The sequence below is a fragment of the Dioszegia hungarica genome (genome assembly GCF_025882075.1).
Source record: "Dioszegia hungarica strain PDD-24b-2 chromosome Unknown MKK02contig_8, whole genome shotgun sequence".
In the NCBI taxonomy this organism is placed as follows: domain Eukaryota; kingdom Fungi; phylum Basidiomycota; class Tremellomycetes; order Tremellales; family Bulleribasidiaceae; genus Dioszegia; species Dioszegia hungarica.
This window is the reverse complement of record NW_026515770.1, coordinates 3,593,731-3,606,877: the sequence shown is the minus strand read 5'-3', so window position 1 is coordinate 3,606,877 and position 13,147 is coordinate 3,593,731. Positions and strand designations below refer to the sequence as shown.

The 13,147-nt window shown below is 57.7% G+C and overlaps 3 protein-coding genes across 3 annotated transcripts; 1 reads left to right on the top strand and 2 right to left on the bottom strand.

The window, feature by feature from the left end:
* Positions 1 to 19: 19 nt before the first annotated feature.
* On the bottom strand, positions 20 to 4,045 carry MKK02DRAFT_37128 (uncharacterized protein; the record flags this gene model as incomplete). Its single annotated transcript, XM_053089568.1, has 14 exons — positions 20 to 133; positions 200 to 394; positions 442 to 566; positions 614 to 1,204; positions 1,250 to 1,373; positions 1,423 to 1,547; positions 1,595 to 1,688; positions 1,745 to 2,049; positions 2,174 to 2,264; positions 2,310 to 2,447; positions 2,495 to 2,983; positions 3,030 to 3,153; positions 3,200 to 3,465; positions 3,704 to 4,045. 14 exons carry the CDS (start codon positions 4,043 to 4,045, stop codon positions 20 to 22), a joined length of 3,123 nt encoding a protein of 1,040 aa, XP_052946180.1.
* Positions 4,046 to 4,393: 348 nt separating this feature from the next.
* On the bottom strand, positions 4,394 to 9,529 carry MKK02DRAFT_33610 (uncharacterized protein; the record flags this gene model as incomplete). Its single annotated transcript, XM_053088753.1, has 16 exons — positions 4,394 to 4,574; positions 4,646 to 4,761; positions 4,884 to 5,624; positions 5,670 to 5,900; positions 5,952 to 6,481; positions 6,557 to 7,658; positions 7,712 to 7,824; positions 7,871 to 7,961; positions 8,018 to 8,197; positions 8,249 to 8,450; positions 8,599 to 8,687; positions 8,731 to 8,886; positions 8,935 to 8,941; positions 8,988 to 9,196; positions 9,246 to 9,305; positions 9,353 to 9,529. 16 exons carry the CDS (start codon positions 9,527 to 9,529, stop codon positions 4,394 to 4,396), a joined length of 4,185 nt encoding a protein of 1,394 aa, XP_052946179.1.
* A 402-nt stretch (positions 9,530 to 9,931) lies between these two features.
* Positions 9,932 to 11,889, top strand: MKK02DRAFT_26903 (peptidase S8/S53 domain-containing protein; the record flags this gene model as incomplete). The annotated part of the gene is made up of 6 exons (XM_053087269.1): positions 9,932 to 10,135; positions 10,312 to 10,408; positions 10,536 to 10,802; positions 10,848 to 11,070; positions 11,118 to 11,303; positions 11,346 to 11,889. 6 exons carry the CDS (start codon positions 9,932 to 9,934, stop codon positions 11,887 to 11,889), a joined length of 1,521 nt encoding a protein of 506 aa, XP_052946178.1.
* Positions 11,890 to 13,147: the final 1,258 nt, after the last annotated feature.

Sequence of the window (13,147 nt, the reverse complement as noted above, 5' to 3'; positions counted from 1 at the left end):
GACCCCTCCTGCCGCTTACTCAGATTGCGAGCCATTTCGACCTTTCCTGCACTAGTCGCATAGACCCATTCGTCCCGTACAGCAGCATCAAATTGTGTGCCGCTTCGAGCGCCAAGGACGAAGTCCGAATAGTCTGAATGGTCAGCTTCAATCGCATACGCCAAGCTGACCTCAAAGTTGAGAGGTTACAATGACTCACATCTCTATCCTCGATCTCGTCAAATTCCGCCATTCGCGCCTCGACCGACGCCAACACCTTTTCATAATGCTTCACCGCCAAGTGCAATACGCCAATACTGTGGAATGCTCGGCCAAAGTTATACTCGACCTCTTCGGCCGCGACCGGATCGTCCATGTTGGAGAGCTTTCGATACCGCGCCAAGAATGCCATTCCCTAAGGTGGTCAGCTCTGCCCACGCCATAAGGCACTCGGAAGCTCACCTGTCCGATGAAGTAGTTCCGATTATCGGCCTGCCGATTCATCGCTCGACCAAAAGTGGCCTGGGCGAGGTTGAAGCAGAGGAGGGGATTGTACTGGTCGTACTCGTACGCCCGCATCAAGTAAACTAGAGGGTCAGCTATCACTCTCATCGGAAACAAGCGCGTAACTCACACAGAGCAGACTGATAACTCTTACTCGTCAACATCCAAGTTCCGTGGAGCCAGTTCCACACTGGCGACCCCTTCGTCGGACGGACAGGTACCTCGCTCAACGCCGGATCGAGAGGAGCAAAGATTGGGGTCTCTTCCCTTTCCGGCTCCACGTCCTCGTCCTCATCCTCCATCGCTACCGTCGGCTTTTCGATAGCGATCCGCGTACCTCTCCGCCACGCTACCGCCTTCTTGCCCTTCCGCGGCCGCTCGCCTTCCTCCGGATCTTCCTCCTCTTCGTCGTCATCCTCGTCCACCGGCACCTCATCTCCCAGCCGATCCGACAGTCCAAGCTTGACTTCATGCGCCCACCGTCGGGCCGAGACTGAGTAGTGGAACTTTTGCCCTTTGACCGAGTAGTCGTATAGTCGTAATTCGCGATGGATGAACTTCTGGAGGGCATGGCTCTGCCAAGCGGCATGTGCATTGACACCGCCGCCGCCCATGCAGCCCAGCATGAGCAGGAAGGGTTCCGCTCGGAATTGATGGGACTGAGCGAGACGCTTGCAGTGATCGGTGATGACAGCCCAGGATTTCGTACGCATGGCGCAGGCTGCTTGTCAGCTAGAGCCACCGAGCGAGAGCTGAGACAACTCACCAACGATGGTCAACCTCAGCGCAGTTTCCGCTCGCCGATTATTGAACAGACCCGCCCACATGACATGCTCGAGTATCTCCATCGCCAGCTCGTCCTCATTTTTTACCATCAGAACGCAGCAGTACTGTCCTCGTCAGCTGGCGGGTCCGTATATGGTGACCCTCATAGCTCACCTTGACGACCAAGGTAAGCCAATCTTCGTTCCCAAGGCCGTAAAACTCTGTCTGCCGGACGACCTTGTATTTCTCGCCATCATCGCCGAGTTCCTCTTCTTCCTCGCGAGGGGCGTCGTCGTCGACTGTCCGTCAGCAGCTGATCTCCTGCGCTAAGACAGTTGCGACTCACAGCCCAATGTCCGCTCCAAGCGATCTTGCATTTCTGCGGCCTTGGAAGCGAGATCTTGCCGCGTAGACTTTCGCTTCGAAACTCGGTAGACACCCTATGGTATATCAGCTTCGCGCCCTAGCAGACAAGGACCACATTAGTCTAGCGCACTCTGTTCTTGCCAAAGTTGCTCTTGGCCAGCCGGAAATTCTCAATCATCGTCCCCGCGGCATACATGAACCGATCCAGCGCCCCCGGTTCCCCTTCCTCCAGCGCCGCCTCCGCTTGCTGGATATCATCCCAGAACGCGTGCATCTGCTCGCGCATCTGTTCCTCCAGAACCTTCTTGTTGAGCTTCTGGCTCGCCTGCTTGTCCGCCTTGGTCTGACGGGGCCGGTCGATATTGGGGCCTCGACCTCGCCATCCGGCCGCTTCTTGCGCTCGGATGCGGAGGACATCCGAAACGATTTCGAGGGCTTCTTCTTTCCGGCCGATATCTTCGAGGACGTTGGCGAGTTTGAGCCGGGCATCGAGGTTGGAGGGTTGTTGCTCCGTGACTGACTAGTCAGTACAGTGTCTCAGGTGAAGAGATAGGCTTACCCCATTGCAGAGCCTCCAGCGCCGGAGCACTGTTCTTCATATGATAGTGACACAGACCGATAGCCAATATTGTGTCGGGTGTGTCATCGATCTGCAGCATGAGCGATGTCTGACTACGGAGACTGAGATCACTCACATCATCGCTCTCCTGAATTTTACCAAAGCACTCCAGTGCCGTTTCCCACTGCTCTCGAACCATCAGGGCGTTCCCGAGCTCGATGAACATATCCTTGTACGCCTCGACGTCAAGATGAAGCAGCTCCTCCACGTGCAGCTGTCATGTCAGCTGCGTCCCATCATGCGCCCAGCAGAGCAGCTCACCTTTGCCTCGTTATCATTGCCTAGCTTGAGCCGGATGACTGCCAGCCGATGCCTCAGACTGATATCCAGCGGGAAACTGATCTGCTCCTCATCCGGCAACTGGTCCTTCTCTTCCTCTCTGACGACTCCCTGCGCATCATACTCCCTGTCATCCTCGAGGAAGTCCCACTGCTTCTGATGGCCCCTGCCCTGCAACCACCGCTGTCCCCTTCTGATCGTTACGACCGCATCCTCCAGGTCGTCCAGCTCCAGCAGGAGGTCTGTGAGATTGAGAATGCTCTCCAAGGTCATGCTGCTAGATTCCGACGAGGACGTGTCGTCCGGACCGGTGAAGGTTTGTATATGCCAGTCGAAAGCGGTACGGAGGATGTCGGCACCAAAGCGGGTCTGCTTGGTCTCGATGATGGCTGGCTGAAGGTCCGCGAGGAAGGCGAAGTCGTGTGCGGTGTCGGAATCATATCGCAGGATCTTCTTGTACGCGTCCAGAGCCTAGACCGTCAGTTCCATCTCTCTTGGTGATGTGAGATCGACTCACTCGGCTCATCTTGCCTATAGCTTTGTACTGCGCTGAAATTTCCCATAACGCCATGATATCTTGCGGGTCCTTAACTAGCGCCTTACGCAGACAGTACAGGCACTCCTCAGACTTCCCAGCGCCCCTAGTCATGAGCGCGTTTCTCTACAGCGCGTTTCTGAGGTACTCACTTGTACGACATGGCCAGATCTCTCCAACCCTCTGCATCCCCCTCAATATGCAAGCCGCAGAACTTCATCTGACGAGCCGCGTCCGCATTCCCTTCTTCCTCATAGAGCGTACCCAGCGAGCTCCAGGCGCCGTAGATGTAGGGGTCGAGCCGGATGACTTCGAGAAACCCATCAATGGCTTGTTGGCAATTGCCTGAAATGTAGTCGAGGTTGGACTTGGCGAGAAGCTGGGTCACTTCATGCGTAGGCTTGTGCTGTGCGCGGGCCTAAGGGATCAGCTCAGCTGCACCATGTGGGAGAAACAGGACGGATAGCTGACTCTGCGTGGGCGCCGCGCCTTCTTTGTCGACTCGAAACCCTCCTCGGCTTCTTCCTCTGGGTGAAGGACACCTCCATTGGGTATGACCGACCCTCCGCGGGGGACACGACCGACATATCCTACGAGACGGCTACACTATCAGCTCTCAGCCTCCCTCGTAGCCCATCATCCACTTACTCAAACACATCGTCCTCATCCTCTGGCCAAGCCCTATCCTTCCCCTTCCCCTTCTTCGCCTTCGCCTTACCCCTCCGCCTCGCCGGCATCCTCTCTTCATCATCGACCGGATGCTTCCTCGGTCTCCCCGGGCCCCGCTTGCCCGATGCCCGCTTGAGCGGCGCGTCCAGGTCCTCTTCCTCCTCGTACGCGCTCTCGGACCCCGAGCTCAGGTCACTAGCCTCTTCTGGGACCTCATCGTCCTTGTACACCTCCTCTTCGTCCGCCTCGGCCTGTGCGGCTTGATTGGCGTTATCGAGAGATAATAGCTCGGGGTCAATCGGCAGCTCTGAGGTGTCTAGGTAGGACATGGTGGTGGTCTGGGGCTATCTCATCATATGTAGGGTTGCGAAAGGGGCTCTTCGCGAAATCCGACTTTATTGTCACGGTCCACTTCCGTCGGAAGGGGGGTTGAAGGTGATGGATGGGTTTGCTGCTGCACGCTGCTGGCCTTGGATGGAGCAGAGTGACAAGCACAGACAGGTGCGCGGCTCATATGAGCTTTAAGCTGTAGCATACAGCTAAATATACATATATTTGCATCTCATCTTAGCCACATACCCGCATAAATCACCCTATATACCTGTATAGACACGTGCATTACTTGCCGCCTTGGTCCCTCTCCAGCATCCCTGCACATACCAGTCCACCACTTGATTTCACTCGAAGAGGATCATCGGGATCCCCTGCATCGGTCGCTGGTACGTCTTGAATAGGTCCCGAGCATCGCGATAGTGTCGGTCGGACGCGTCGACCTGCGCTTGGTAGAGAGCTTGAAGGGCGGTCTGCTTGAGGTCGATTTCGGCGCCTCGGGCGGTAGTCGCTTGGTACATCTCGGCACTGTATCGTCAGAAGTCGTCCGAGCGAGCGTGAGTAGGGATCAGCGGTGAAGGGGAATAGGGTGGACCTACTGGTCGATACCGAATCCATTGACCAGCTTGACTGCCGCCTTGGCGATATGACGCTCGACGGCCTTGATGATCTTGTCCGGCATGGCGAGTCTCTTCTGGAGGCGCTGCTTGACGGCCTGATGTATCAGCATGGTATGGCGGGCATAAGCGAAAGATACCATACCTCCGTCATATCGTCGAGGATCCGGGTCATCAGCTTTGTTCTTCTGGACAAGCAGCTGCAGTGCGGTGGACTCACGGCCAAGACCCCTTCAACACCGTCTGATGCGTGACCTCCCTTCTGCTTCCTGCTCACTGACTTCCAACCTATCTTTCCCTCCCTTTCCGGCTCGTTGATAGACACCTTACGTTTCTTGAGCGGCATCACCTCCTCCTGGGCCACCTCCGCATCACCGGCAGCCTCAATCTCGGCCGGTCGTTTGCGATGCGATGCTGGGGGAGTCGCTTGTCCGGCCGCTCGTTGGGCCTGAGGTGGATCGATGGGTCGGTTCCGGACCTCGGCACTGACCCGCTGTTCGTCATGCAGGTTGATGTTATCGTTCTTTCGTCGCTTCTGAGGTGATTGGTTGGGATTGACGCTGGGAATGTCGCCGGCGTCTCGCTTGGCTGCAGCCTCCGACGTCTCCGCAACCGGCTCTTTCGGAAGCCCAGCACCGACCGACACCGACGGACCGCTCTCGACCGGTTTCTTGCTGTTCGATGCGTCCAGGAAGGCCCGGTCGTCCGTATCTTGAGGTTCGACCGGGTCCGAGAAGGTGACCGACCGAGGAGCAAATGCGGCATTTTTGATCCGACGGATACGCTCGACCGGCTGCTTAGGATCTACGCTTGCGGCGACAGGGCTGGCGGTGTCTTGAGGAGCGGCAGAGTCGGCAGGAGGAATAGGCTGTCGCAGAGCGGATTTGACGGGCGAGGGTCGACGGGCGGGGGACGGAGCATCGTCGATAGGAAGAACAGGCTGGTCGATCTGATCATCCTCCTGCTGTATCAGCTGCACCCAGAGGTCTCGGCGTTGAGTACTCACCACACCCTCCTGCATGACTTCGTCCTCCTCTACCGCCTCCGGTGGTACCGCTTTCCCGCCGTCCTCGACCGGCACTGACTCTACGCCCGCCCTCTTCTTGGCACCTCTCCCTCCAGCCCGCTCAGCCGGAGCTCTCCCTTTCTTGGTCACTGGGGGTTCTGGCTCCTCCGCGTTCATCTCGACATCTGGAGCATCCGCTACGACTTCGCTAGCGTCATCGCTCGTGCCCAACTGCATCATCAGCCTTTCGCCTCCTTGTTACTCTGATGGCTGGGTACTCACATCCTCCATCCTTCCCGGCGCAGTGACCGCCTTTGCCCCCACAGTCGCATTCGGCGGACCCGGTGCCTTCTTCCCCTTCTTGGCCGGCTCCTTCGTCACCACCTCCCCCACCGCTTCCTCCACCGCCTCTTCTACCACCTTCCCCTTTCCCTTCCCCTTGACCGATCCCTTCCCCTTCATCTCCTTGGCCTCTGAAGCAGCAGCCACATTCGCCTTCATAGCAGCTGGCGTCATTGCCGCTCCAGCCTTGATCTCCCCAGCGATCGTCGTCTTCGCTTTGGGGAGGACGACCTTGCCTCGGGTAGCGGGCTTGGACTTGGGTGTAGGTTGGACAGGTGGATCGACTGACGCTTTGGCAGCGGCGGCGGCGGCGGCGGCGGTACGTTTAGATGCGGGACGAATGGGGGCAAGCACAGGCTCGGTCTCGACGTCGGCTTCCGGGCTGATGGCGTCTCCATCCTCCTCGGACTCCGTGTCAGAGTCGGACACTTCCACTTTCTTGTTGGTATCGCCTGACTTGCCCCTGGAGTCTGCTTCGTCAGCTATGGTACATAGGCGTGAGGTGCATCGGGACAAGATACCAAGAGAGCAAAGGAAAGACCTACACCTCTGCTTGGACCTGCTGACCGCATTTAGCTTGCTGATAGGTACCTCCCGAGAAGAAGCGGGCTGCGGGATAGAGGGGGTGACGACCTTCTCGGCCGGATCGCGCTCTACTGCCACAACGACCTTAGCGACATCCACCGCCTCATCCTCGTCTCCTCCATGTCCTTCCCCCTTCTCCGCCTGCTCGGCATCCGGGGCGTCCGGCTGAGGCACCTCAGGGGCAGGTGAGCTCTCTTTGGCCCTCGCCTTGCCCTTGCCCTTTCCCCTGGGGGCCTGAGCCTTCTTTTTGGCTTCTTTCTCCTTGATGACCTCATCCTCGCCCTCCTTTCCTTCCTTGTCTCCGATGATGGACGGCTGGGTCACATCAGCCGCCGCCTCCTTGGTGGGCTTCGATGCGGCGGCCTTGGTCATCGCTTTGTCGAGAGGGACCGCCTCACCGTCCAGCACTCCCGCCGTCTTCTTGATCGCCCGAGATTTGGCAACTCGAGAGGGCCGACCGGTCGAGGCTGGCTCGTCCGGCTTGAGAGGTGGTGATGGCTCCTTCTCCGCGGGACCGAAGGTGTTGACCTTGTCGTCCGCTTCGGCCGATGATGCGGCGACCTTCGCTACGGCGGAGCGAGAAGACCTTGCTGCCGGCTTGACAGGTGCTTTGGTGGTGGACACCTCGCCTGCAGGTTGGGGAGAAGTGGGTCCCTTCGTACCGCCCGATTTGGATGCCCGAGTGGCGCGACGTGGTTTCTCGACCGGCTCCTCCGCATCCTCCTCTTCTTCTTCTGGCACGACTGACTCCTCCTCCTCTTCCTCGACCGCCTGCGCGATCACCTGCGAGCGCCGGGACTTCTGCGAGGTGACAGCGGATCGATTAGGCTTGACGGGCTCCGGCGCAGTGTGCTCGATACTGTCGGATACGTGGCTGGCCACGCTGCCTTGCCGTTGCCGCTCGTCCGCTTCGGAGGGATTTGTCTCTTCCTCCGCGTCTTCTTCTTCGGCGTCTGCTACAGGGGGCAGTTGCGAAGAGGCGGGCACGAGCTCGCCGTAGTCGTTGTCTGGGGCGGAGCGTCGAGCTTTGGCCATCTCGAGGGCAGTGTCGATCCAGGCGAGCTAATGGTCAGCGACGACACCAAGCACGGAACACCCAGGAGAGGAGAGCTTACAGGAGGGAAGTACTTCCTGAGCGCCTGCTCAAAGCGGTCGGCGTGGTTCGGCTCCACCTCGATATTGATCTTTCGGTCGTTCGTCCCTGGTTTGATCCGAAACCATTCGAATTCTGCGTGGATTAGCGGAGATGACCAATTCAAGAGGGGACGACGTACGACCTCTCTTCTCGCCGGTGTCCCGCCAGCAAAACATCGCCTGGGAATGATCAAGGGTGAGGGCATCCTCTCGGCCATACTCGTTGAAGTCCTGTGGAATGAGCTGGAGAAACTCATTGGACGCAGACCAGCCTGGAGGTGACTCACGTTGACGCGCATCTCGAACTGATCCACGTAGACAATGAGCTCGCCAGCCGCCAGCCGCTTCTTGGCTTGGGCGGAATTCAGCATGTTGTCGTCGTTGAGAGAGAAGGATCGGACGGGGAAGCCCTGCGGTCTATCCTTGTCGTCGATACCGTGCAGATGATTGACGATCTTCATGTACAACTGACGATCAGCTCTATGGCATCGCAAAGGGTTCTCCTGAGAAAAGCTCACCCTCGGCTTCCGAGACACTATTGTGGGGAGCTGCATGACGATATTGCGGATATCCCTACGTGCCTGCGGGTCTGCCTCTTTGTACTCCGGGTGCGTGCTGACAGCAGCAAGAAAGTAGTTCCTCCGTATCTCCGCTTGATCGGCGATGGGTTTGGCGGGATCGTAGGGCAGACTGAAGACGAGACTGCGCATGCCTTGGAGGCTGAGGGTCGAGACTGTAAACTGGTAAGTGAAGCCCGCGGCGAGTGGGGAGGAAAGTACCTTTGGAATCCATGATCAGTGCGCCTAGCCTCAACCTATTTGTTAGCTGTACTCGACCATGGTACGTCGCCGAGCAACGTTCAACGAACCTCGAGTCTACAGCGAATTGGTCAGACCCCCATATGCCGAGACGACGAGAGTTGTCACCGCTCGTCAAGGTCTCGAAGAAGTCGATGAGCTAGTTATCAGCTATGGTCAATGGAGGCAGCCATGACACTCACGCCTGCGGTAGTCTTGTGATGGTGGTACCCCTTCTTTTCCGCGTGTTCGAGGAGAGTGAGGAGTAGGCTGATCCACTGGCGGTCGAGGTAAGGTGAGATGTTCTTTCCGATAGCTCCACTGGAGGCTTCCGCCGAATCGGCATCGATATGAGCCTCCTGGTCAGTCAGCAGGTTTTCCGCGGCTTCTCTTGATCTTCAGCTTACTACGATCCTATCCTGTCAGCCGATATCCTACAACAGCAAAGTGGAGCACTTACAAGGTCATAATCGCCGTTATGGCCGCCATGATACGTCCGAGAGTATCTCTTACCTCTCCGCTGTCCTTCCTTCCTCCCTCGGTCTCAGTGTCCTGGTCTTGGAAGTTCGACAGCAGAGGCTCGATACACACGGAGACTGCTGCACTGAGGGCGAGATATGCGAACCTCTCGAAAGACGTATGCGAGATCTTAATTTGGTGTTCCAGGAACTGGTTCTCAGCTTGTATCCGAGCTCCTGTAGCGACAGAATCCACTCACATCGTCCTCACACCATACCTCGAGATCCTTGACCACCTTGGCGGGGAACGTAGGGTCGTCCTTGCATGTCAGCACGGCGCGAGATCAGAGTCGCTGAATGAGCTCACGAGCAAGGTGCGAATGAGCTTCTCCCCTTTGCACAAGCTCTCCCTCGCCGCTTGCACGCCCTTCGCATCCTTCTCCCCCTTCCTCTTGTCGAGCTCCTTTTTGATCTCATCTGTCGCCTTCTTCCACGCTGCGATATCGGGATGTTCGGTCGCCTTTGGACTCTTCTTAAGAGCCATGATGAGACTGAGCGGTATATCCAGGGTGAGGAGGAAGGAAGGAAGATGGACGGAGGAGAGAAGGGGGATATCTATTTCGCTGGAGGGGGAAGGAGGTGATGGGGAATGTGGAGGTCCGTGCTCTCGGTTGACGCGACTGTGGGGTCTCCAATTTACGTCATTTCCGGTTATCTTACCGAGTTTCCGCTTCCGGTTGATAAGGGGGTGAGTGGCGGCGGCGATGTCCGATCAGCTGTCCTTTCCCCCGCATCATCGCCTCACCCCATTCGACGCTGGCGCAATCGCTCCCTCTGTCACCTACCTCCCTCCTCCCTCTATACATCTACCTACCTATACCATCTAGATCTAGGTAGCCTATCCTCCCCTATTCCCCTTACACTCTACAAACAGTACTCATTCACAATGCGTTCATTCGCAACGGCACTCCTCCTCCCCCTCGCGCTCGCTTCCCCGCTTGCCAAGCGATCGTCCAACGCCCGTCTCGCCCCTCTCCGCGAGGAGGGTGAGAGCATTGAGGATGCTTACATTGTCGTCCTCAAGAAGGACATTAGCCCTCATATAATGGCTCTTCACCTGGGGAGCGTCGAGGAGACCAATGGGCTCGACGTGAGTGACTGTTCTTATCGCGAGCCTGTCACACGAGGCGCAGGTGGTCAAGCGCCGGGCGTCCTTCAGACTGCTAGGTGCATTGAGGAATCGAGCCCGGTCTCTCCTTCCTGTCTCACTCCAAGGCTATCCTCATCTTGACGGATCCCAATCTTATGGCGTACGCTGACCCACAGCCCCTGTTGACCTTCACTGCCGACGGCGAGCGCGTCGACGAGTCTGGCGTTACCCACGTCTACATGCCCTCGTCCGACCTCACCTACTTTGGCTACGGTAAGCTCCTCTTCCATTCATCTCTCGTTCCCACTTTCGGCCATTTGCCACCCTGTCCTTGCCACCCGTTTCATGTCTCAACCCTGTTTCACCCAGCTCCTTTGTCAGACTTGCTGATTCCGTCTAGCCGGAAAGTTCGCCCCTCAGACCCTCGACTCCATTCGCGCTTCGCCCGAGGTCGCTTACGTTGAGCGGGACCAGCGCGTCTACACCCAGGACAACTTCCACGGTGTTGACGATGCCTTGGCGTCCGACTCGCACATCTCCACCGAGCTCGGTGCGCCATGGGGTCTTGCCCGGATCAGTCACCGCGCCCAGCTTCACTTGAGCACATTCACCAAGTACCTCTACGACGACAGAGGTGGAGAGGGTGTTACCGCCTACGTCATTGACAGTGAGCTTTTCCGTCACAGAGATGAGGTCAACGCTGATTCCTCAGCCGGAATCAACGTCGACCACGTCGAGTTTGAGGGCCGCGCACGCTGGGGCAAGACCATCCCCAAGAACGACGTCGACAAGGACGGAAACGGTCACGGTACCCACTGCGCCGGTACTATCGCTTCCCGCAAGTACGGTGTGGCCAAGGCCGCCGAGGTCGTCGCTGTCAAGGTTCTCGGTTCGAACGGGTCGGGAAGCATGAGCGATGTCGTTGCTGGTGTCGTGTGAGTATTTTCATGCGTCGTGATTGGACGATTCGCTGACGCTCTAGCTGGGCTGCTGAGCAGGCTGCCAAGGCCGACGCCGACGCCGAGAAGGAGCTCGTCAAGACCGGCAAGACCAAGCACAAGGGATCCGTCGCCAACATGTCCCTCGGTGGTGGCAAGGCGCAGTCTCTTGACGACGCCGTCAACGCTGCCGTCGAGTCTGGTCTCCACTTTGCCGTCGCTGCTGGAAAGTGAGTAAAGCTCTACGCTGTTTGGTTTTTGCTGACCCTTAGCGACAACAAGGACGCCTGCAACTACTCGCCTGCCCGCGCCGGAAAGGCCGTGACCGTCGGTGCCTCCACCCTTGGGGACGACCGCGCCTACTTCTCCAACCACGGCAAGTGCGTCGACGTCTTTGCGCCCGGACTCAACATCCTCTCCACCTGGAACAGTGGTAACCAGTCCACCAACACCATCTCGGGTACCTCGATGGCCAGCCCCCACATCTGCGGTCTCCTCGCTTACCTCCTCTCTATCCACGGTACCGAGACCTTCGACCTCGCCGAGCACCGCGGAGCCAGCGCGGCTGCGATCGAGTCGGACGCGTCCGTCTACGCCCGGGCTTACTCGCTCCTTCCCCCTATGCTCCGCGCTATCCTCCCCGCTCCCGGGACCCTCAACTTTGCCCCCGCCCCCAAGCACAGCGACAAGGTTACTCCGGCTCAGCTCAAGAAGGCGCTTTTGGGCCTTTCGTCCTCGGGCAAGCTCACCGACCTCCCGGCCGGGACCCCCAATCTCTTGGCGTTTAACAATGCCACCTCAGAGAAGACGAAGTAAGGTGTGGAGAAGTGAGGCGTAGGATAAGAAGTAGGGGAAGAAGAAGATTAAGAAGCGGGTAGCCGCAGTGAAGGATGCCATCACCGTTATCGTATTCAAGCAAGTAGTATCCTCAACCCGTGTATGCATTTGTATCACCAAGCATACCACGAGACATACATCGGTCGAGAATTGCGCTCGATCGACTGATGCCACCCTTCCGCAGTGGATCACGCAGCGTGCGCAGAGAGAAAGAAGTGTCAAGCGTTAGCGGAGACGAAATGAGGATCAGGCGGTAGGGCTGGAGGCCAAGGAGGCGAGTGATACTCCTGGTCGCGCAGTTGTTCGCAGCGGCTCTGCCGATTATAAAAGGAAGGGTAGGCGCTTTGGAGCGGGGTGGGAATGGGGTGATGGACGGTCAGGAGGCAGGAGGTGAGAGGTAGAGCAGCTGAGTGGGGGACTAGGTACTTGAATTTTGAGTATATGTGGCAATTTGCTGGATGGGCACGCTGCCAGCACCTAGAGGCGGGGCTCGTTGCCTTCTATAGCACTTGAGTATAGCGGCATCCTCTCCAGTCAATGTTCCTGCGCAGGAGGGGCCTGCTGGCCGCTGCCTTTGTCGTATAAAGCCTACTCAGACGAGTCGGAGCTTGCTGGGCTCCGATATTATCTCCAACAGCCCCTCGAATTGCTCTCGAACACTATCTCCGCTTCGACACTCCGCTACTGGCCGCCTTATCGCAGGCGTTGTTATATCGCCATAGAACGACCTAGAGAATCGTGATGAAAGGGTTACTTCTTGCTCCGCCGGAGCGGACTTTCTGGACTTGAGGCTGTGTCAATTGGCGTTGATTGCGGTACTACTAAGGATGGCTAGCGTTATGATCGTGCAAGGTGTCGGAGATTCAATAGAGGCGAGCATATAAGCTGGGCAATTTCCCCGTCCAGATGTTCGCCACTCACCCTATCTTTGACTGCTCTTCGTCTTCATCACTTTTCCAACTACATACTCCCCTCACACACTTCATCATGAGCAGCTCTGCCACTACTGACACCCAGGGGAACGGCAATCCCGCTGACGCAAATACTTCGAACGCGTCGCAGCAGCCTTCCACTGTCTACAATGGCACCATTCAGGAGGCCAGAGACGCGCAAGTGGCGCGCATCCGTCTATTGGCAGAGACCGGGGCAGCTTCTGCTTCGGCGGCCACTGGGAAGACGAAGGAGGAGCTCAGGCTATTGGGCGAGGCCAACGTCGACTACGAGCAGAGCCAGAGGG